This window comes from Scardinius erythrophthalmus, assembly GCF_964197995.2.
Source record: "Scardinius erythrophthalmus genome assembly, chromosome: 3".
Lineage (NCBI taxonomy): Eukaryota > Metazoa > Chordata > Actinopteri > Cypriniformes > Leuciscidae > Scardinius > Scardinius erythrophthalmus.
The window spans coordinates 41,004,293-41,026,879 of record NC_138223.1 but is presented as its reverse complement, the minus strand read 5'-3'; the positions used below and the strand labels follow the sequence as shown (position 1 = coordinate 41,026,879).

Genomic DNA, 22,587 nt, shown 5'->3' with positions numbered 1-22,587 from the left:
GAAAAATTAGTGGCATGGTTCCATGAAGAACCTTATTAGCGGTTCTTTACACTGGAAAAGGGTTCTTTAGATTATAAAATGTTCTTCACTCTATAAAAAATATTTTAAGAACTGTTTATTAAAAGTTTGGTTACACTTTATTTGGTAACACTTTATTTTACAGTGTCATTGTTACATGTTACATATCGTTACTATAGTAAAAATTATGCATAATTACATGCAACTAAACCAAACCTAATCCTATAGTAAGTACATGTTGTTACTTAATATTACTCAGTACTTAAATGTATAGTTACAATGTAACAAAGACACCTTAAAATAGTGTAACCCTTTATTTAAAGGTGTCTGTGTCACAGTGGAATTATACATTTACTGAGTAATAATAACTAACCACATGTAGGCTACTTACTATAGGGTTAGGGTTAGGAAAAGGGGTTGGCTGCATGTAATTATGCATAATTTATAGCCTAGTAACTACACGTAACATGTGTAACAAGGACGCTGTCAAATAAAGTGTTACCGAAAGTTTACGGGAAGAAAGTAACCAAAAATGGCACTTCTATTGCCTTGTCTAACCTTTATTTGTAAGTGTGTAGACCAGTTAGAAACCAGCAAACTGGACTTCGAGCAGTGACAGAACACAGAAATGTGTGTTCTCGTGAACTTTATTACTACAGGGGAAATAACAACCCCGAGCAACCAACAGATTAGGGCGAGAGGAGGCACTAGGTGGCGGGACGTTGGCACAAACCCGTCACACTGGAGATCCCTCAGTCCAAAACGGGCTGCAGTCGTTCCTGTGTGACGTCATTGCTTCCGCAAGCTCCCCCCCACCCCCCACCTCCCCCCCTCCTCCAGTGTCGGCGGCGCTCGCCTGCTGCTGCTGACTACACAATCCAACATGGAGTAGTGAGAGATGGGGGCTCCTCTTCGAGACCAGCGCGCAGGCTTCAGCCACGGCAGAACGCGACGCGACGCGAACAATCATCGATATAGCCATCGGGATGTTGCATAACGCGAGGATTCCTGGATCTTTAAGCAGATGCATTGCAAACCTTGACGGATAGACAGTGCAGTGCGCGGAGGAAGAACGAAAATAAGGAACGCTGAAACGGATTTGGGGGAAACTCGTTGATGCACTGGACTTTAAAAAAAAAAAGGCGAGGTGGAAAATCGAGACAACATGAAGCCCGAACGCTGCGCGCCCGCGGTGGGATATTATTTTTATTGTAGGTGAAACGAGGGGGAAAATGACTGAGGAATCGCACCCAGACGAGTGAGTATTCACTTTTTAAGAAAACGACGCATGTGGACACGAATGGAAATCTTATCCTGTGTCCAAGAATGTGTTCCCCGAGCTGAACGAGGGGTCAGTCAAATGCAGGGAACTCGTGCATGCATGCGCTTCTGAGAGGGACGTTGTTGGAGATGTTATTACTAAGAAACAATGCAGTGTCAAAGAGATTTTGAGTGCTGGGCCCCTGCTGCAGGGCTCTGGTCTCAAACCGAGAACGGGGGGGGGGGGGAGGAGGAGGAGGAGGAGGGGCTCGAGCGGAAACATTTTGTGGAGGGATCCTTTACTGAATTCCTTATATCACCTCGACCCTAAAGACGAATTTCCGCTCCGAGGAAGCAAACTGACGACTGACAAGTTTATAAACACACAATGCTAGAGCAATGAGCGCGTATAAGCTCTCAGGGCGGCCGTTCTTGGTGTCTTTCTTTGTGGTGGTCTGACATGCTATATCCGCCATTTCTTTTTCGTGAATCGCTCTCATTTGCATACTGTCCTTCATTCATAAAAATACAGGCGGGGGCGCGCGCAGCAGAGAGAGCGCCTCAGAGCTGTCCTGATGTTAAAACAGGCCCTATATGCCATATATAGGCCTATATGTGCTTTTTAAATGTTGAATTTAATCAGGCCGTGTCTTCCATTTGCAAGAAACAAACAAACGCGAATAAACACGTTATGAATGCAGCGCATATCGGTTGACATACCAGTAGACTGTTTAGCAAGTAGGCTGTTTTAGTTAGTTTGGGATTTTTTTTTTTTGCCACATTCTTCTGCACAACATAAACACTCGTATCTTTTTTCCACGGTAGTTTGACTCGGACGATCAAAGTCTCGTTAATAGCATTAGGGCCGTGTTAAATGGCTCGTTAACTCCGTGAGCTCTTTAGGGGCTTAAAAACTTCTGTAACGTAGCCTACACTCAATCTGTATTAACAAGGCGATGTTTATTTGGTCTTTTGTCCCGCCATCCGTTTTGATCAAACGATTATGTGAACGTTCATCGTTAAGTCAATGAGAGTCGTACTTTTAATATCCCTAAGGAATACTATTTAGAGGAGACTGAGGTGTAACATCGTTTCAACGTCTGTAACTCTTTTTTTGCATTACTCAGAATTTAATATTCCCATATGTGTCTACTTGAATTTAAAGTATATCTATTACTTTTCCTTAACCGGTGAATATTAATGTCAGTAGCCTACAAAGAGTGCTTTTGTTAGCCTATAATTTTCCTACTCCTGGTGTTGTAACGCCAGTTGAAAACATGGAGGTAACATTTTGTTCTTGAATTAATTATGATAATCAAATTGACGTAGCTAACTAACGTAAGCTATGTGTGCCTGATTGTTGAAATTTGTTAAAAACATTTACTTTTTGTTTGCCCTCAGGTCACACAGCTAACCGTCAAATATATTAAAAGTAGCCTAACACCAAGGGTTTTTTTTTTTTTTTTTTTTGCTTAGTATGGTTACCTCAAGGCGATGTTTGTTCGCGAACTAGCGCAATTTGACTGCTAAAACAATACAACATAAATTTATAATCAACGACCATCCTAAACCTAGTAGGAATTGGTTGTGCAAGTTACATTTATCATTTTTATTGCTTGAACTCAAGTTGCATTTCCTCTCCTGGACATCATGTATCGCAAGAGCGTAACCCCGAAGCTGGTGGGGAATTTCTCTTATTTTAATTTATGGCACACTCACACCCGTTTGAGTAAATACGTGTGTCACACTGGGATGTAAAGGCCCATATAATAGCCCGGGGTTGTGAAATGTTGACTTTTATCGGCGGAGGGGAGGGCTACAGGCTACTCCAAAATGGGAGGAGGTTTCTGAGAAGGCACGGAATGATTGTGAAGGGAAACAATGGTGAGAGGATTAAAGAAAGATCCGGCGGAAGTGAAAGAGGAGGGTGAAGCGGTGAAGCGTAACTTTGCTGTCACGCCCCTCGATTGTTTGATTCTCATGACGTGCCAATAATGAATGGATTACTTTGCACAATTCATTTCACTGCAGGGAAATCTTTCTCTTTTACTTAATAGGCATATCTCTCTTTTTGTGTAGTCTAAACCGTTATGGCCCCAGGTAGCCTATCACACATTGGAGTTTCATGTCTTGCAAGTTTTGAAACATAGGCCATATATCTGGGCCATTGCACAAGGTTTTGCTAGGCTTTTTCGCTGATTTGACTGACCCCACAAAGTGTCCAATGCTTTTTATTTAATTGAACCATTTTTGAAACAACATTCTTGTTTGTGAAATGCTTGAAAAGTGTATCTTTCTTTTCTCAGTTGTTTTGATATATTGTTATCTCATGCATTGTTTATTTGTGACCTATGCCTGGTATACATTGTATGATTTTGGGCTGTCCCAGACGAAAGATGATCAATCGTGGTGATTTCTGTGGTTGTGGTTCCTCAGCGTTGGCTCTACGTCGCACAGTGAGAGAGATTCAAAGACGGCCGTTGTCTCGGCCTTGCAACCAAAGATAGCCTGCGATAATTTTCTGACAGTGTCAGAAGTTTAGCATGATAATCATCTCACAGTGTGTTTGCTGCTACGACCTATCTCTACTGACTAGCCAATAAACATGCAACATGACAAGGCACTAAAACTTAAAACCACTTACCTCAAGCTCCATTTGCAAAATGGCATATGTCAAGTTGGCCTCTTTTCCCAAGCCATGACTGTGTCCATATTCTCCTCTTTCACTTTCTCATCTTTTCTCAGTGCACATAAAAACACAATTGCTAAAATGCGATTCATCTTGGTCTATTTGTTTACAATAAGCGCATGCTGATGACGTTTTATTCTTCTATACTAACTTGCGTCGTAGCCTACGATTCAATCGGTGTCATCGTCGTACAGTCTACATGTCGTACCCAAGTTTATTAGATCCATGTTGTACAGTGTGATTTGTAATGATCTTATAGGATTGTAGCAGGCATTAAGGGTCTAAATCGGGTCTTTTCGGGGCCACTGTTTCAACATACCAAACATTTGTCACAAGAACTGGAGTGGTGGAAAATTGTCTACCAATTTATTTAATATTTTTACTTTTTAAAAGTGTTGTTTCAGGAGATTGAATTGTATATATCGCCTTTTAAGCAGTTTTATTATAAAAAGCTACGTCGTGCTACATTTTTACCCGAAACCATTGGTGAGCGTTGCCTGCTTTATGTATTTTGAGTTTGCCTGACTGATATTGACTAAATAGGTCACTGTCCCTAGTACTGTAGCGCTGTTCTCGCTACTTCCTGTGTGTTATTGCAAATGACCTCTTGGCCATTAGGCCTTGTATCACCACAATGCATATCTGCTCTCGCTCTCACACAAGCTCCATTTTTCAAAATGAACTGGATAATTCAGGTTCATTGTGACTGAAAATGTATAAATATCATAGGGAGCTGAAAAGGACTTAAAAATTATCATCATTTACTCATGTCTTTACAACCTTGTACTATTATTCCTACTTCAGAATGACATGAGAGTGAGTAAATGATGATACGATTTTTTGTTTCGGTTGAACTATTCCGTTAGAATGTTAAACACTTTAGAGTTTTCTGAAAACCCTGGAATGCTGGTGTTTGTTTGTCTTTTTTTTGGAGAGGAATGCGAGTCCCTCAAAAACGTGCTGAGCAAACCAGTGGCTCCCCATTGGTAATGACTGTAGCCTGAAGGTGTGTGTTCGTGCTCACGGGAACTGGCTGGCGCCCAGACCTCAGACCCGGATGCCCTCTCCAGCCTCTGGGCCGTTTGGGAGGGGAGGAATGCAATCTATATTGATCAACCCAGCATGACCTATATGCAGCACCATTATGGGTCAATAATATCTAAGAGGGGAAGAGAGAGTGACTTTGAGGTAAAGTCAGTCCAGATGAACTGTTCTGATGGATTTACGGTAAGGATAAGGATTGATTTGCGAGCCAGGAAGTGGTAGGGTAGTGAAATGCAGAATGAAGAGACAGCAGCACTGTGACGGGAATTGAGTTTTAAAGAGTGGAAGATGATCGGAATGAAACATTCTTCCTTTGTATGTTGTTCAGTGTGTGGGAGACAATGGTTGCTTTGGCAGCTGCGTGTGTCATTGTATTGTTGTACACCAGGGCTGTGTGAAGAATCTGGCGATACGATACAGGGGTTACAATACGATATATTGCGATACAGTAACAAAGGTGATACATTGCAGTATTATAAGAATTAAACCCATTTTATCTGTTAATGTGGACACAAACCTAAAGATTTTTTACAGACCTATTTTACAGGCTCAGATAAGGAGGAAATGAACTCGTGCCGTTTACACTGATTTCTCAACAAATGTTCCATGGCGATGTCCTGTTTTTAACGCAAGTTCCTGTGTAAACGGCCTTTAAATGCTCTCCACACCATGATTACTGCTCCTTCCTGACTGTGTTCAGTGCTGGAGAAAATTGCCATGTTGTGATTGACAAAATTACAAATGAGGCTCCATTTCTGTGAGTTTTTGTATTGCTATTTGTAAAGTCAATTTGTGTTTTCTTGATCGAGCATTGTTGTCGTTTCCATTCTTTTACATATTTCCTTTAGCTAACTTGGTGATAAATAAAAAAGCATAGGCCTATGTTAAGAGAAGAGGCTTAAGGCCTGTTCACACCAAGAATGATAACTATAAAGTTAACTATATTAGCGATATCGTTCTGTTTATTCTAAGCGCGTGCTCGTCTGGCATTTTAAATGCTCGAGCTCGTTACAGCAGGATGGATTCTGATTGGCTGTCTATGTTTTATTGTTCATCGGCTCAGATTCGCACTATTCATGATGGATTTGAATTGCTTGCAATATGATTGGAATCACTTCAAAAAAGAAAAATACAGTAAAGTGCAACATGTGCAGCGCCAGTCTGTCATATAGGCTACAGAAAATTATATCATCATTATAATGGTGTGATTGGGTCATGGCTTTCAATTGTGAGAGTTTTGTTTTTGAAATCAGGCTCTCAAAAAATATACAAAACTTGGATTTGGATTTATCTGCCAATTTATCGGTTATCGGCTTTCAAATGTAAAGAATTATCGGTTATCGGCCAAAATGTTCATATCTCAGTCCTGAAACTGAAAATATAAGTAATAAAATTGACAAGCAATCAAAATAACACCATGAACGTCCGACTAGACGTCTAATGGCTTAATGTGCGCCGAATTTGTTTTATTTTTAGACAAAATGATTTTTTAAACATGAGCTGTGAATGAAAGTTGAGGTAGTATATATCAGCTGTTCTGATGTCGACTGGCGGGTTAATTCCACCATTAATATGAGGTAAAGATGAGGCTGTAATCGAAGTTCCCATGCTCTACCGCAGTCAGTATGTAAATCACATTCTGAGAAATCCTGATCCCAAGTTTTGCATTTGTTAAACCGTCTGTCATATTTGTGGTTCAGAATTCCGGATGGCATTATCATATCTCTGCAAAAGGCGTATCACTGTCTTTAAACAACGACCGAAAATCTCATTAGCATAACGAACATCATCCTCTTCGAGATTTCTGTACACCTTATTTGCAATGCAGAGCTGTCATTTGTAAGCTCATGCATCTTCCCGAACGGATTATGATGTCATCATTATGAGTCAAGTCTGGGCCCAATCAGGCTGCTTACGTTAGATGCTTTACTGTAAGCTCAATAAGCTCCAAAAATCTGCATATTAATAAATATTTATATGTAGACTTATAAATATATTTGAAATATTTGTGGCTGTTTATATATTTATACATTATTATTTTAAATATGTAGTATCTTAGAATATTTCTGACAATTTGACCTTTCAAATGCAAAAACCCCAAGAACAAATTGGTTCATGATTAAAAATTTCAGTAAAAATATTTTTTCTTTAACATTTTTCTCACGTTAAAAAAGTTTAAATGTATAATGATTACACATCAAGGTGTAAGGAAAATGTTTTTTATGTCTTGCTTGTTACACCGCTTGGCATTTGTAGTCATTAAATCACATTTTTCATTGAAAATGGAAACAAAATGTGTGTAACCAAACCAACATTTGCATTTGTGTGTTTTAAACTACATTTCTTCCTGGAATCATTCTTATGTGCCATTGAAGTTCCTCCGTCTCTCCCTGCAGTGACAGTTACATAGTGCGAGTGAAAGCTGTGGTAATGACGAGGGATGAGTCTAGCGGGGGTTGGCTGGCTCAGGAGGGCGGAGGTCTCAGTCGAGTGGGCGTCTGTAAGGTGGTCCCAGCTGACCTGGAGATCCTGGGACGCAACGGCTTCCTCATCTTTGGCGAGAGACTCAAAGACAAGCAGGTTAGAGAGCCGACCGCATAGTACGGTTCAAAAATCGGATTCCTCGCGCCTAACATCTTTGGCTTTCTCTGTGTTGAGCAGGTGATCCTGCAGTGCTTTCTGAAGAAAGATCTGGTCTACACGAAAGCCACGCCCACTTTCCATCACTGGCGAGTGGACAACAGGAAGTGCGGCCTGTCGTTCCAGAGCCCCGCTGACGCCAGAGCGTTCGACCGCGGCGTGAGGAAGGCCATCGAGGACCTGACGGAGGGTGAGCGAGATGAGGAACGCCTGAGACATCGTGTCCAGTTCTGACTGAGATTATAACACGAGTCTTGCTTTTTCTCCAGGCTCCACTACTTCTTCCTCCACCCTGCAGAATGAAGCCGAACTGGGGGACGATGATGTTTTCACGGTGAGTGAACAGTCCGACTAGAGTCTTGCATTTGCCCTCAATTATTTCTTTTTTAATCAGAGGATCATTTTCATTTTTACACTCCACTTCGGTAATCCATAGTAATAAAGGGCACGTGTTGTTTTAACATGACAAATGTCGTGCTTCTGTGCACGATTTCGAGTGATGAAAGTGATTCAAGTTAGGAAGTGATTCATTCAGAGATTTCAAAATGATTCATAGAAATCAGTCTTATCAGCCTAATCAGCGGCTTGTAAAACATATCTTTCTTACATCTTGGCATTGCTTAACACTCTCCAGCAAAAGCATTGTGAATAATCGTGAATGTTCAACATATCAACAGGGTATTATCTTCTTTTTTCTATTCATTTATCTACCCAACCTCTGAGAATAGATGCTATTAATGGATCACTTGCCATCATTTTTCTGATGAATGGTTTTGTGTGTGTGTTTGTGTGTGAGCTGTGCTCAGGAAGTGACCTTTGCTCCCTTTGTCCTCCTATTGCTCTTAATTCAACACAACAATGCCACAACAAAGCCTTCGGATACAAGAGTCCATTTAACACGCACGCATGCATTCAAGAGCCCAAGGTTATTCAGAGTGAAGAAACATGAATGTGTTTTTCTTTTGCTCTGACTTCAGGCTTTAGGTGCGTTTGCCACGGTCGCTCGCAGTGGTGTTTCTCTAATCGCTAACTTTAGAAGTTTATGACTCACTGCTATTCATACAAGCCCAGCCAGACACTGATTATTACTAATCAGAGTAGTCAGTCGCTCCTAAGTTTAGAGAGAGAGAGAGATGGGATGTGTGCTGTAGGTTTAGAATGGGCAGCAGCTGTTGGATGTCTAATTCCCTCTGAGGTAAAGTCTAAAGTGATAATTAGCACAGCCACAAATACATTTCCATCCAGACATTATGCACACAACTCTGTATGTACTTAGTATGTTTGTACATTCACACTCCCATATACACTCAAGACACTTACATAGATCTATCTATCTATCTATTTTTATAGTCATAAGGAATAAGGAATTTTGTTCCGTCTCTATCTATCTAAATTAACTATATTTTTTAATATAAATAATTATATTATTGTGTATTATAATTAACAAGGCAATACATGCACTTTACGGTAAAATTTTTTTTTTTTTTTAAAATTACAACTAAATTATAAAGTGAATAGTATAAATTATCTTATAAATTTAACGAGATTGCAAATGTTTTTTTTTTTGTTTTTTTTTAAATCCTTATTATTTATGGTGAACATTTAGATTTAACAAAATGACCCATGTATTTTTACAGTAAAATTATGTAAAAAATGTGGAAGTAAAATTAACATTTACAATATTTAACAAGACAATAGATGTTCTTTTATGTAAAAAAAAACAAAAAAAAAAACAAGTTTCCTTTTATAAGACCATATAATTTCTGGTTAAACCGTTAAAGAATTTTCCCAGAAGTTCAAAAAGACGCATCACATTTGCTTATATTTTCTTTTCTTATGTACTCGGTTTATGTATACTGGGGAGTTTATGTTACATTATGTTGTGTAGTTGATGTTTATTGCATTATTTTAGTGTCACGTGTGACCCTGATGCTGCCGCTGCCAGATTTTTGCTGTAAATTTAACAAAAGTCTTTTACAGTGTAGTGTAGATTTCAGTCTTTGCAGTAGAAAGGAGCCAGATGACTTAAGAGAGGCGAGCTGTGTTTGTAATCATCTCTCTCTCTCTCTCTCACACACACACACACGCACACACGTACTCTTGAGTTATTGATGGCCCTGTGGCTCTCTGTCAACTCTTAAAGCAGATGCTCGCACACACACACACACACACACACACACACACACACACACACACACACACACACACACACACACACACACACACACACTCACTCTGCTGGCTCTAAACTCAGACTCCAGGCTTCAGGAAGAGTCACAGGAAGGAGACAGTGTGGATTTCAGGGGTTGAAGGTCAGAGATAATAGTGCTGATGATAGTTCTCAAGCACTTCATTTACACAAACCTCACACACCCAGACACGGGGTCAAAGGACAAGCAGCATGACCTGTGCAGTGTTGCTGTGGAGCGTTTTAAATGCTTTTGTACACAGACACGTTCTGCATGGTGAAAGTTAAATTTGAAGTTCTTGATGATTTGATGCTTTTAAATGTTTGACCCCCCCCCCCCCCCAACGAAAAAAAAATTCAACGAAAAGTACACCTCGTGTAACCCTCATTCAAGGGAGTCTTTCGGTTTGTGTCTAGTCACCATGATCCTGCCAACATGCTCAAATTGGGAAACAATTTCTATTGTTGCTCTCTCTGTGTGTCCTTCAGAATGCCACAGACAGCTCGTCGAACTCTTCTCAGAAGAGAGAGACGTCCATGCAGACGCTCGCACCCATCAGCTTCTCTGAGCCCCACCACTGCATTCTGGGACATCTCTATGACCAGCACAGGCACTCTGACCGTTTCTACCTGGAACAGGTGAGTTTGTATGAATCATCTGTTTGTGCAACATTTACTCAAGTTATGTCATCATAAGGTACTGTATTCCTGCACTTTGAGTCTTTACTTGCAGTATATTCTTAAGACACTAGGGGCAGTAAACTGTTCAGTCAGCCAGACTTTCACAATTTTGTTTTATAATTTAAAAAAAAATTATGTATTAAAAATATTTTACTTATTTTACAATAATATATGAAAAATGTATTATTATACAGTTTTATATTAAAAAATAATAATTTTTAATATTTAGTTATGAGTTAAACTTGGCTAAAATGAGTTTTTTCTCACTCTTTCTCACTTCGTTCACTTTTGGGTCAACTGAAGAAAAAGAACTACGTTTGATACTTTTAACTCTTTCCCGCCAGCGCTTTTTTTACCAAAAAAAAAAAAAGTTTTATTCTAGCTTCATGCATTCTTTTTTATGAACATAAAATTCATTGAATGTAAGTTTCATTAAAAAAAAGCAGCATTTTGAGCAAAAGGCTGAGAAAATAATTTTCTGAGAAAAAAGACGACGTCTGGGTCGGATTCAGATCGGCCCATCAACACCCCCAAAGCTTGCACAGTCCTATAGCTCGTCCTGGGTCGACATTTTATTCAGTAACATTAGGCAGTTTTGATTTATATGCTGTTTAATGTCTATGATCGCGTTATTTTACATATGCATATGCTTACAAATGATATCACTTGTTTCTGGATCTTCTTCGCATCTGTTTTGGTCAAGAGATTCTCTACTCTTTCAGAAGATGCGTAATAGCGCCCCCTACCGTATAACAGTGAAAACACGGAAAGACGGAAAATTCCGTCAATGGAGGGGAAAGAGTTAAAGAGTAATGACATAATTAAGTCACAAAAGGCATCACTTTGCATCTTTTGTTTTAGTGTGGTTTCATTCTTTTTTTGATAAGTGGTGTAAATATGTGATATGAAATTTTTGTGTGTTTAATGTGTTCAAGATCGACCATTCCCGCTCCATTTCATTCTTCTTATATCTAAATCCAGCTCGTGTTAAACTCTCTAAACATTCTCTATGTTTGTGCCATTCAGACGGTGCCCATGTTCCCATGTTCCCGTCACGTACGGTTTCACGAGGAGGACGAGGAAATCGTCCGGATCAACCCACGCGAGCGCTCTTGGCTAACGGGCTACGAGGACTATCGGCACGCCACCACAGCCACGCGGGGCAAACCTCTGCGATCGGACGCCACGGACGCTTACGTTCACCTCGCCAAGATCGAACCTCCCAAACACGACTACACTTACTCTTACCCACTCAGTGGGGACGGACACACTACCCGCGACAGCAAAACGGGCATCGGCGGAGGCGTGGTCACCGGTCAGCCGCGACCGCTAACTGCTAAATGGCTGCCGCGTCGCGTGGAGGACAGCAGAGAGCGCTTACGGTGCGTGTACTGTCAAAACATGTTCAGTCCGGCCGAAAACAGGCGCGGGCGCTGTCAGGAGGCCCCGGACCCCGTGCAGACGTGCATTCGTCGGGTTAGCTTCATGTGGTGCGCGGACAGCCTGCTCTACCATTGCATGTCGGACCCCGAGGGCGACTATTCGGACCCCTGTTCCTGCGACGCCAGCGAAGAGCGCTTCTGCCTGCGCTGGCTAGCACTCCTGGGACTGTCGCTGCTAGCGCCCTGCATGTGCTGTTACGCGCCGTTGCGAGCGTGTTACCACTGTGGCGTCGCGTGCCACTGCTGCGGCGGCAAGCACAAAGCCGCGGGATGAGCGGGAAACATGCTAGCACACCAGCAGCTGGGGGAAACTACAGCGGGAAATGCTAATGAAAAGTGGAAGAACGAACTTGTGGCTGCATTTAAGTTTTTCCCCTCCCATTTTTATGTTTTGTTTTCTCAATTTAATTGTACTGGACAGCTGTGTCCTGGTTTGTATTTTTCTTTGTTTTTAAAAGAGTAACCCTCAGCTTCCATTTAAAAGACTACACGATATATATGAAAAGTATATATAAATATATGTAGATATAAATATATAAATCCAGGTACTTTATATTTTTATGCTCATCTGCTTCGAAGGTTTTGAATTATCTGCCTTCCGTCTCGTCTGTGTTTTAACATGTTGGTTTGATTTGATTTTTCTCTCCCGCGTCAGCCTTTCGTTATAGTGTCTTCTTCAGTCAGAGGCTTCTCTTCTACTGTGATCCACTCCGTCTAGATGAGACAAACCCAGAGGAATCCAAAATAGCTGACCTGTAGGACGGTAGATCTCGTGTATGTGTGTGTGTGTGTGTGTGTGTGTGTGTGTGTGAGGTCAGAATGGACGTGGGAAATGACATTTTGCCAAATTGCCAATATTAATTTGCAATGCGCAAACTGATGGCAAACACATCGCTGCGCAAGTGTAAAGCAAGTGTGTGGGTGAATCTCAAGAAAACACGTGCAGGTCATATTTTACCCCAAAATCGAAAGAAAACGTGCTTTATTTGGACCTTTTAGCATTAATTTCATGACAATTAAGCATGTTTGCCATTACCGTGATGCACCAAAAAAAAAAATCTCAGTACGGTAATATTTTTGTCATTATTTTGTTTTTTTTTATGACAAGACAAGAGGGAAGAGTACACCAAATACTACCATTGCGTAAAAATACTTCACATTTTTTCGTATTCCAGTAATGAGAGTAAGGTTGTTGTTGCACTACTGTAATGAAATAGCGTGCTTGATTATCATGACAATCATGTCACAATTTAAATACCTAAAAATGGGGTTTGTGTTCAAAAAGTGAATTTTTTGGGGTGAGATATGAGTCGGGACGTCCCGTGTTCTTATGAGGTTTCGTGAGGTGTATGTGCCTGTTGTCGATGTTTTGAAAACCAGCCTCAAAATCGATGTACCCCCTCCTACAGGACGAAAAACAAGATGTCTTTTTTCTCTGCCTTTGTCTTAAGCACAACACAAACTAGTTAAACTAACAAACAAGGAAAAACAACCATCTGAACACTGTGCAAAGTTGTTGTGAAGTTCTCGAAAATATAGTTCCAGTTGCTGGCCTATCAGCAGAATCCTTCAAAAACAACATCCAGCCAATCAGTGGACTGTGACAGCGTTGTCATGACGACTGTGATCCTGATGTTTTATGTCCTATTTGTCTCTCTATCTCTTGTCTGTCATCTATCTCTCCCCCCTCTTCCTGTGAAAAGCTTTTGCAGTAGTACTATCTGATGCGTGACAAAAGAGGAGCAGTTTTATTTTTTTATTGGTGTCCAGGAGAGTGAGTTCTCTGTCTGTCTGATGCTCCTGAACACTCTGAGATTAAAAGAAAGTGCCTGAATCAGCCAGTGCCGTCTCACCCCTTCTGTCCATCTCCACATCATTCATGTTACGTCACGCTGTTATTTCCTTCTTTTGACATCTGATTGCTTCAATTACAAAAGGAGGTAACATTTTGTCACGACCAGTCCTTCATGCTACGCACATCCAGATCATTTGTCGGTCGCTCCATGGAGCACGACAGTTTCAGAGGTAAAATCGGACTTTTTAGCGACGACATTAATGCTTCTCAAGCTCGGAGATTGTTAAATGTTGGTATGCTAATATAAAAGTCACAAGTCGGTGTCATTTCAACTGTTTCCCAACCCTCAAACTATTTATATATTTGTATATATTTGAATATTTTGTAACAAATATATCAATAAAAATATATTGAATATAAATATACTTGTTCTTATATTAAAATGACATGGGTTTTATATCTCTATATGTATGTGCACAGACATTAAAACTCTATGTTGGGTAAACTTCTTTGGCGGTGAACGGGAGACGACTGCAAATATAACTGTTGTATTTCCATTTGCTCTAATAGCAAAAGAAAAACCCAGGAAAGAGTTTCCACGGCTTTCCAAAAGAGAGAACAAATATCGAGAGATTGATTATGTTGGTCAGAAGAGAGAAAGACGTTGTATTAGAAACCCTCACGTATGTATCCTTCACAGCAGCGTTAATTCGTTGTTGTTTTTTTGTTATTTACTGACAAGGTAATGTTGCGATATATAGCGTTATTAATGTGTTTTAAAGTCCCCCTGTAGCCAATCATTTTATCCCTTAAAACTCATCATTTAACCATTTTTTTCTTGGAAAAAAAATCGGCAGGCCTTAAAATAGCTTGAATGTAACTCTACACCCTTGCCTCATTTGGTATACACGGTTCTATGAATATGCAAATGAGCCCCGCCTCCACTCACTCACACCAGCTCAGAGATCCACTGGTTGACGATCACACGTTGATCTGATTGGTTACAAGGTAGTGTGTGACGTCAGAAACACCAGCGATTTCAAACCGTGTTTTTGAGACTGTCTTTGATTCACTGCAGTTTTAAGGAGAAAATACTCAGTGGTGTCGACTTATGAATTTACACATGGTTTGTATTAAAAACACCACATAGACATATAAACAACATTAAACGCTGTATTTTCACCACAGGGGGACTTTAAATGTTTAAAAATGAAAACCTTTACTAAATTTGCTATGATGATAACGGTGGAAACGCAGTCTGAAAATTGTTCATTGAACTTTTTTTAAATGCCTATGGAGAATATTAATGTAAAAACATTGACTACGTTTGCATGTGCACCAATAATGTGGTTATTTCTAATAAGTAGAGTACAGTGTTGGGGAAGTTACTTTTAAAAAGTAGTGTTTGCTCGTTACTCGTTACTTTTTAAAAAAGTAATCCGTTACTTTACTTAGTTACCCCATTTGGAAAGTAACTTTTTACGTTACTCGTTACTATTACGTTACTTTTATGTTGCTTGACTTTGGGCAGAACCCAATATCTGTTCCTAAATATGTAGACATAAAGTTATACAATGGAGGACATAACAGGTAATTATTTTTTGCTCTTTATTATAAAAAATAGTATCAATTTCGAAAGAAAAAAAGTCCTTCTCATTGGCGCTGCTGTGTGCGGCAACTTTTATTCTCAGCCGGCTCTGCATCATGGGGTAGAGTGCGACACTCCGCGAATGAGCAGCGCGCCCGCGCCACTTCTCTCCGCTCCGCTCCCCCTATCCACCGAACTTTAAATTTCGGCAACAGCCAATAAAGCGCTCCTGCTCTCTAACACCGGTGCGAATCGCGTCTTGATAGCATAGGACAAAATGATATAGAAGACATAAGCTTAGTTTTCAGACATACGACTCACTCTAAGGGAGTAGGAGAAAAAAAAAGAGATTTTGAGAGAAAAAAATATATTTTGTTTAAAAGTACACATATTCAAGCTTTCTATATATTTCTCAGGTCTTTGAGACAAGTATAGCTTATCTGAGTTTCGGTTCATTTACAGTATGGAGACGAGCTCCAGTTCACGCGCTGCGGCGCTGGTGCCGTCATGATTATTTTGCATGCCATATTTACTTATTAATTAAATTCAGGCAATTAATTGGTTGGTAAAACATTGATTAAAATTAAGATACAATTAATACACAACGAAATTCGTTTTAAAGAAAGTCTTTCTACAAAAACAAACTTAATAAAGTGGTCTAAATCATGTCTGCCCACTCCATTTGTCTCCCGATATATTGCACAAAATTATGATCTTACTCATGCTTTTCACTTTTCATATAATCAACATAGATTAAATTATTTATTTATTTTATTTAAACATAAATATGAAACTAAATAGTTTTCTTTAATTTACTTCTTATTAAATTCAGGCAATTGATTGATAAAACATTGATTAAAAATAAGATACAATTAACACAAAACGAAATTCACTTTAAATACAGGTTTTCTACAAAAACAAACTTAATAAAGTGGTCAAAATCATGTCTCCACACAAAATTGTTATTTAATTTAATTTAAACATAAATATGAAACTAAATCGTTCTCTTCAGATCTCAACCGTTCTCTTCTCTCAAGCGCGCAGCTGAGGCAGTGTCGCTGTCAAATATATCCATGGGAAAAGTAACGTTGCGCCGAATTGAAAAAGGAACTACGTTTCGTTACCAAATTTTTAGTAGTAACGCGTTACACTACTTTTTACCCGAAAAAGTAGTTACGTTACTGTAACGCGTTACTTTGTAACGCGTTACACACAACACTGGTAGAGTAGGACTTTTACTCTTTATTTATTTATTGCGGTTAAATTCGACATATCCCACATATATTACTGCGATCATTATGATTAATATTATTATGAGCTTAATCGCATCAGTTTGGTCAAAGTATTACATGAGTTAAAGTTGAACTGCAATATTGCCTAAATCTCATCATAATTGCATTGTGAGGGTGCATGCAAACATAGTCAATAATAGACAAATGACAGACTTTTGACCATTCGATATTATGGAAAAGTGTGTGTGTGAATGTGCATGAATTACATGTGACTGTGTGTGTGTGTGCAGAAAGCCTGGCACGTGCTTGCATGACAGCACGTCCTATATCACACCCCCCAGTGACCCACTCTAACACTCATGAATGTGCAGCTATTGTAATGCAAAGTCAAAAAAACATCTTAATTCTGAGCTCCCGAACGAGTGAATAACAGCTTGAGTGAGACAGATGGGGAGAGCGAGGCTGTCCCAAAGGCCTTGTCCAGCTTTGGAGCTGTAACTACAAATAGCATCAAATTCCAGCATGTGCAGACATTTAGACCACGCCGGACTCAACAGGAGTCCTTCTTTGTCCTCTTCCCACTGTTAAAGCGGAGGAACCCGGTAACAGCACACTGTAATGCATATACCACAGTAGGGATGACCAAAACGCCTTACAACATGACGAAATCAGAACCGTCCTGAGGTAATCACCAAGCCAGCTTCTGGTTTTGTCCATTCGTGTGCAGAAAGATGTTGATTATAATGAGAGAATGCTAGTTTTACCATTTGACTTTTGTCTCACTCTCGTCATTCTGCGAGCTATGTTGATCATTTTGGATAACACTAGTATTAGTTTTGTTGTTCTACTTTGTAATGACCATTTTAGTTTTTTTTTTGCTGCCATCTTCGTTGATGGGTCCCCGGACATAGCAACATAGCGTCGGCCCAGATCCTGCCCACATCCGGTACACGTGGATTCCACACGCCCCAGATGTGGGCCGGATCTGGGCCGACACTTGCTGTCTGTGGTCGCTCTAATGTATCCAGTTTTGTTTTTATTAATTAAAACCAAAGCATTCTAATTTTTCGTTTTGTCTGCTAACAGCTTCGTTGATGGTGTTAGCATAATAGTTTTAGCATTGTACTTGGTTTAATTTTCTCATTTCATTTACCAACATCTTTAGTGATTATAATGAGAAAGTTCTAAGTTGTTTTATCCACTGACAGCTGTAATTGCTGCAATTTTAATGGTAGTTTTGCCAGCTTCATTGATGGTTACCCAGACAGCAACATAGTGTCGGCCCAGATTCGGGCCACATCCGGTACATGTGGATTTCACGCGTACCAGATGGGGGCTGGAGCCAAAAATGGCGAATGGCAAGAAATATTCAGACTTATAAAACCATGCGTATGCCAGAACCTGCGCAAAATTCCCTTTATAAATCCCAGTCAGCGGAAGATTGTGCACACATGCGTCTCCTCCCCGAAATAACCATATATGGAGCTTACAATGCCTAATTTTACTATGGATATCCTCATCTGCATATCATTTGCATATGCATATTAATGTAATTTAAGTGCTTAACTCCATTAATGAGAATGCCATATTTAATCTAAATGTGTATATCAGATGTAAAACAGTTTAAATCATTCTTTTATTTATTTAAACTTTTATTGTGAATATACACTGTATTTATGATTAGGAGTGATTAGGATAATGAAGATTTAAAGTGGTTTTCCTTCATCTACCTTCAGTCCCTCAGCTCACCATCGGTGTCGCCAAACTGCTCCGTCTCCAAAATGTTGGTACGCATGGGTCGGAGTTTGCGTGCAGGTGCGCAAATTCTCCTATCAAGTTTGTAAATCACAACTTATGCGTAGGAAGTGGCGTACGCCTTTTTCAGGGCCAGTTTCGTGCGACACAACGGTTATAAATGAGGACCTTGGGCCGACACTATGTTGCTGTCTGTGTACTCGTTGCTGTTTGGAGCGTAGAATAGGGTGTTAATCGTTTGCCGCTCAGTTGGCATAATTAACCTTAAATCGTGCTCATTTATATAAGCATTACTGCCAGAATGGCCCATCTTCCTGAACCCCCGTGACCCATCCCTGCTCCCAGACTGCAGGAGGCGCCGTGATGCCGCTCCCCGTCTCGTTCGGGACCCTGTCGTGCCATCACACGCATTTGAGAAGGAGTGTTTGTGCAACACAGCTTCCTCCCAGTTGGGAACAAACAGATCACACACACCAGGATGTTATTGTGCGTGACACACAACTAAAGAGTTTGAAGTGTGTGAGAATGATGAAGGTCAACAAAGATTAAATGCACATTGATATCAACATTTGTAGCTTTATACAAAAGAACAAGGAAGAGGGAGGAAATAGAGATGTTCGGGGAGTCTGCGTTCTCCAGAGGAGTCTTCCCACACTGAACAGGGACCTCGGAAGGAGCCGTGTGTGTGTGTTTGCAGGAAAAGAGAGGGCCGGGCCAGCATTGTCTCTTTCCCCGTGTACACCCTTGTTTGTTTACTTTCAGCAGCAGTTATCTGGCAACCTGTCCAGAGGGCCGGAGAGGTCATGGTAATGAATTTACTGCAATAGTTTGAGGTCAACTGGAGCCTTTTGGGCCGTACAAGTCCCTGTGGAGCAATGCAGCGCTTCAAATCCGGTTAAAGTGCATTTTAAGAGTCCAAGTCTGGAGTTTTTTGGTAGCGTCTGGATCCTTGAGACTAAAGTATTAAGAGAGACACTGTAAAAGTTGTCTCAATAGAGCCATGGGAGCAGTTTCTTATGAGCAGACAGCATGATGGGAAACAGACCCGGATCTGAGCAACTTGGAGGAAGCGGAAAACCACGTTGCCTTTACACTCTTAGTTCAGTTAAGTTAACGCACGATTCGTTTTTACTTACGAGAGTCATAACCGCATTTTATAACTGAACTCAGACCGGTACATTTTCAGGCCTAAAAACGCCATTTTCGATGAACTCATGCTGTGTGAAAGGAACCGCACTGGACAACTAAAACCATCCAGCTAACAATGTTTGGTTCGCAGAACATTCTTTTTTTAAGGTTTGTATTTGGTTTAATGGAAATAGAATGTTAGTTTTTGGTTTGTAGAACGTTATTCTTACGTTATTCAAAAGTTCCCTTAACGTTATTCCAACATTCCCCTAACGTTTACTCTAACATTATTCTTACATGATTCAAACGTTCACCTAACGTTAATCAAAAGCTCCCCTAACGTTATTCTAACATTCCCCTAACGTTTTTTTAACGTTCCCCTAACATTATTCTTACATTATTCAAAAGCTCCCCTAACGTTATTCTAACGTTTTTTTAGGTTCCCCTAACTTTATTCAAAAGCTCTCCTAACGTTATTCTAACATTCCCCTAACGTTATTCATACATTATTCAAACATTCCCCTAACGTTTTTTTACGTTCCCCTAACATTATTCTTACATTATTCAAAAGCTCCCCAACGTTTTTCTTATATTATTCAAATGTTCCCCTAACGTTATTCCAACATTCCCCTAACGTTTTTTACGTTCCTCTAACATTATTCTTACATGATTCAAACGTTCCCCTAACGTTATTCAAAAGCTCCCCTAACGTTATTCTAACATTCCCCTAATGTTTTTTTAACATTCCCCTAACATTATTCTTACATTATTCAAAAGCTCCCCTAACGTTATTCTAACGTTTTTTCTGTTCCCCTAACTTTATTTAAAAGCTCCCCTAACGTTATTCTAACATTCCCCTAACGTTATTCATACATTATTCAAACGTTCCCCTAACGTTATTCTAACATTCACCTAACTTTTTTTACGTTCCCCTAACATTATTCTTACATTATTCAAAAGCTCCCCAACGTTATTCTTATATTATTCAAATGTTCCTCTAACGTTATTCCAACATTCCCCTAACGTTTTTTTACGTTACTCTAACATTATTCTTACATGATTCAAACGTTCCCCTAACGTTATTCAAAAGCTCCCCTAACATTATTCTAACATTCCCCTAACGTTTTTTTAACGTTCCCCTAACATTATTCTTACATTATTCAAAAGCTCCCCTAACATTATTCTTACGTTTTTTGTGTTCCCCTAACTTTATTCAAAAACTCCCCTAACGTTATTCATACATTATTCAAACGTTCCCCTAACGTTATTCTAACATTCCCCTAACGTTTTTTTTATGTTCCCCTAACATTATTCTTACATTATTCAAAAGCTCCCCAACGTTATTCTTATATTATTCAAATGTTCCCCTAACGTTATTCTAACATTCCCCCAACGTTTTTTTTACGTTCCTCTAACGTTATTCTTACATTATTCAAACGTTCCCCTAATGTTATTCTAACATTCCCCTAACGTTTTTTTACGTTCTCCTAACATTATTCTTACATTATTCAAAAGCTCCCCTAACGTTATTCTTATATTATTCAAATGTTCCCCTAACGTTATTCCAACATTCCCCTAACGTTTTTTTATGTTCCTCTAACATTATTACATGATTCAAACGTTCCCCTAACGTTATTCAAAAGCTCCCCTAACGTTATTCTTACGTTTTTTATGTTCCCCCAACTTTATTCAAAAGCTCCCCTAATGTTATTCATACATTATTCAAACGTTCCCCTAACATTATTCTAACATACCACTAACGTTTTTTTACGTTCCCCTAACATTCTTACATTCTTATATTATTCAAATGTTCCCCTAACGTTATTCCAACATTCCCCTAACGTTTTTTTACGTTCCTCTAACATTATTCTTACATGATTCAAACATTCCCCTAACGTTATTCAGAAGCTCCCCTAACGTTATTCTAACATTCCCCTAACGTTTTTTTAACGTTCCCCTAACATTATTCTTACATTATTCAAAAGCTCCCCTAACGTTATTCTAACGTTTTTTTATGTTCCCCTAACTTTATTCAAAAGCTCCCCTAACGTTATTCTAACATTCCCCTAACGTTATTCATACATTATTCAAACGTTCCCCTAACCTTATTCTAACATTCCCCTAACGTTTTTTTATGTTCCCCTAACATTATTCTTACATTATTCAAAAGCTCCCCAACGTTATTCTTATATTATTCAAATGTTCCCCTAAAGTTATTCTAACATTCCCCTAACGTTTTTTTTTTCCGTTCCTCTAACGTTATTCTTACATTATTCAAACGTTCCCCTAATGTTATTCTAACATTCCCCTAACGTTTTTTTACGTTCCCCTAACATTATTCTTACATTATTCAAAAGCTCCCCTAACGTTATTCTAACATTTCCCTAACGTTTTTTTACGTTCCCCTGACATTATTCTAACATTATTCAAACCCATACCGTTATTCTTATGTTATTCTAACGTTCCCCTAACGTTATCAACATTATTCTAATATTCCCCTAACATTTTTCTGACTATCCCCTAACATTATTCTATTGTTTTTCTATTGTTACCCTAGCATATTAAACTATAATTTCAGATCTCTGAATAGGTCATTACACAAAAACATCTGCAACGTTTTAATTGGAAGGTTATTTTACATGGTTATTAAATAATAACCTAACAATAACCATTAGGGAATGTTCAGTATAATTTAAGAATAACCACCCGGCAACGTTCTGGGAACATTATTTTATGGTTGCAAAATAATAACCTACAAATAACCATTAGGGAATGTTCTGTAGGCCTATAAGTTACTTTTTAGGTTATTTAAAAAATCAGTCAAAAAATGTAAAGTCATAATTATTAAATAAAAAGTACAAATTATAGACCTTCTCATGAGTCATGATGATATAGAAAGTCAAAATTATTGTGTCATAAAAGTAAAATATAATGACATAAAAGTCATGATTATGACCTTTTATCTCAGAATTCTGACTTTTTATGTCATTAAAGTTAACCAATTGCAAAACAGCTATTAGGTAATCTGCATCTCTCTCCATTAAGCTAGGTTATGAATTATTTTCCCCATTATCCAATCAATTGTCGATAGATAAAATCAGGCCCACACTGCATTTGTTCCCCTTGT

The 22,587-nt window shown here is 39.2% G+C and overlaps 1 protein-coding gene across 1 annotated transcript; it reads left to right on the top strand.

Moving 5' to 3' along the window:
- Positions 1 to 856: 856 nt before the first annotated feature.
- spred2a (sprouty related EVH1 domain containing 2a) lies at positions 857 to 13,009 on the top strand. The gene is made up of 6 exons (XM_081362480.1): positions 857 to 1,276; positions 7,408 to 7,591; positions 7,673 to 7,841; positions 7,921 to 7,985; positions 10,329 to 10,478; positions 11,547 to 13,009. The coding sequence occupies exons 1-6, from the start codon at positions 1,251 to 1,253 to the stop codon at positions 12,234 to 12,236; spliced, it is 1,284 nt and encodes a 427-aa protein (XP_081218606.1). The 5' UTR covers positions 857 to 1,250; the 3' UTR covers positions 12,237 to 13,009.
- The last annotated feature ends 9,578 nt before the right edge of the window (positions 13,010 to 22,587 follow it).

What these genes read in the sequence shown, in the direction of transcription:
- spred2a (XM_081362480.1), top strand. Translation starts at nt 1,251, where the DNA reads ATGACTGAGGAATCGCACCCAGACGA. An exon ending in GAGGAATCGCACCCAGACGA is followed by an intron (nt 1,277 to 7,407) that starts GTGAGTATTCAC and finishes CTCTCCCTGCAG; the next exon opens with TGACAGTTACATAGTGCGAG. An exon ending in CATCGAGGACCTGACGGAGG is followed by an intron (nt 7,842 to 7,920) that starts GTGAGCGAGATG and finishes CTTTTTCTCCAG; the next exon opens with GCTCCACTACTTCTTCCTCC.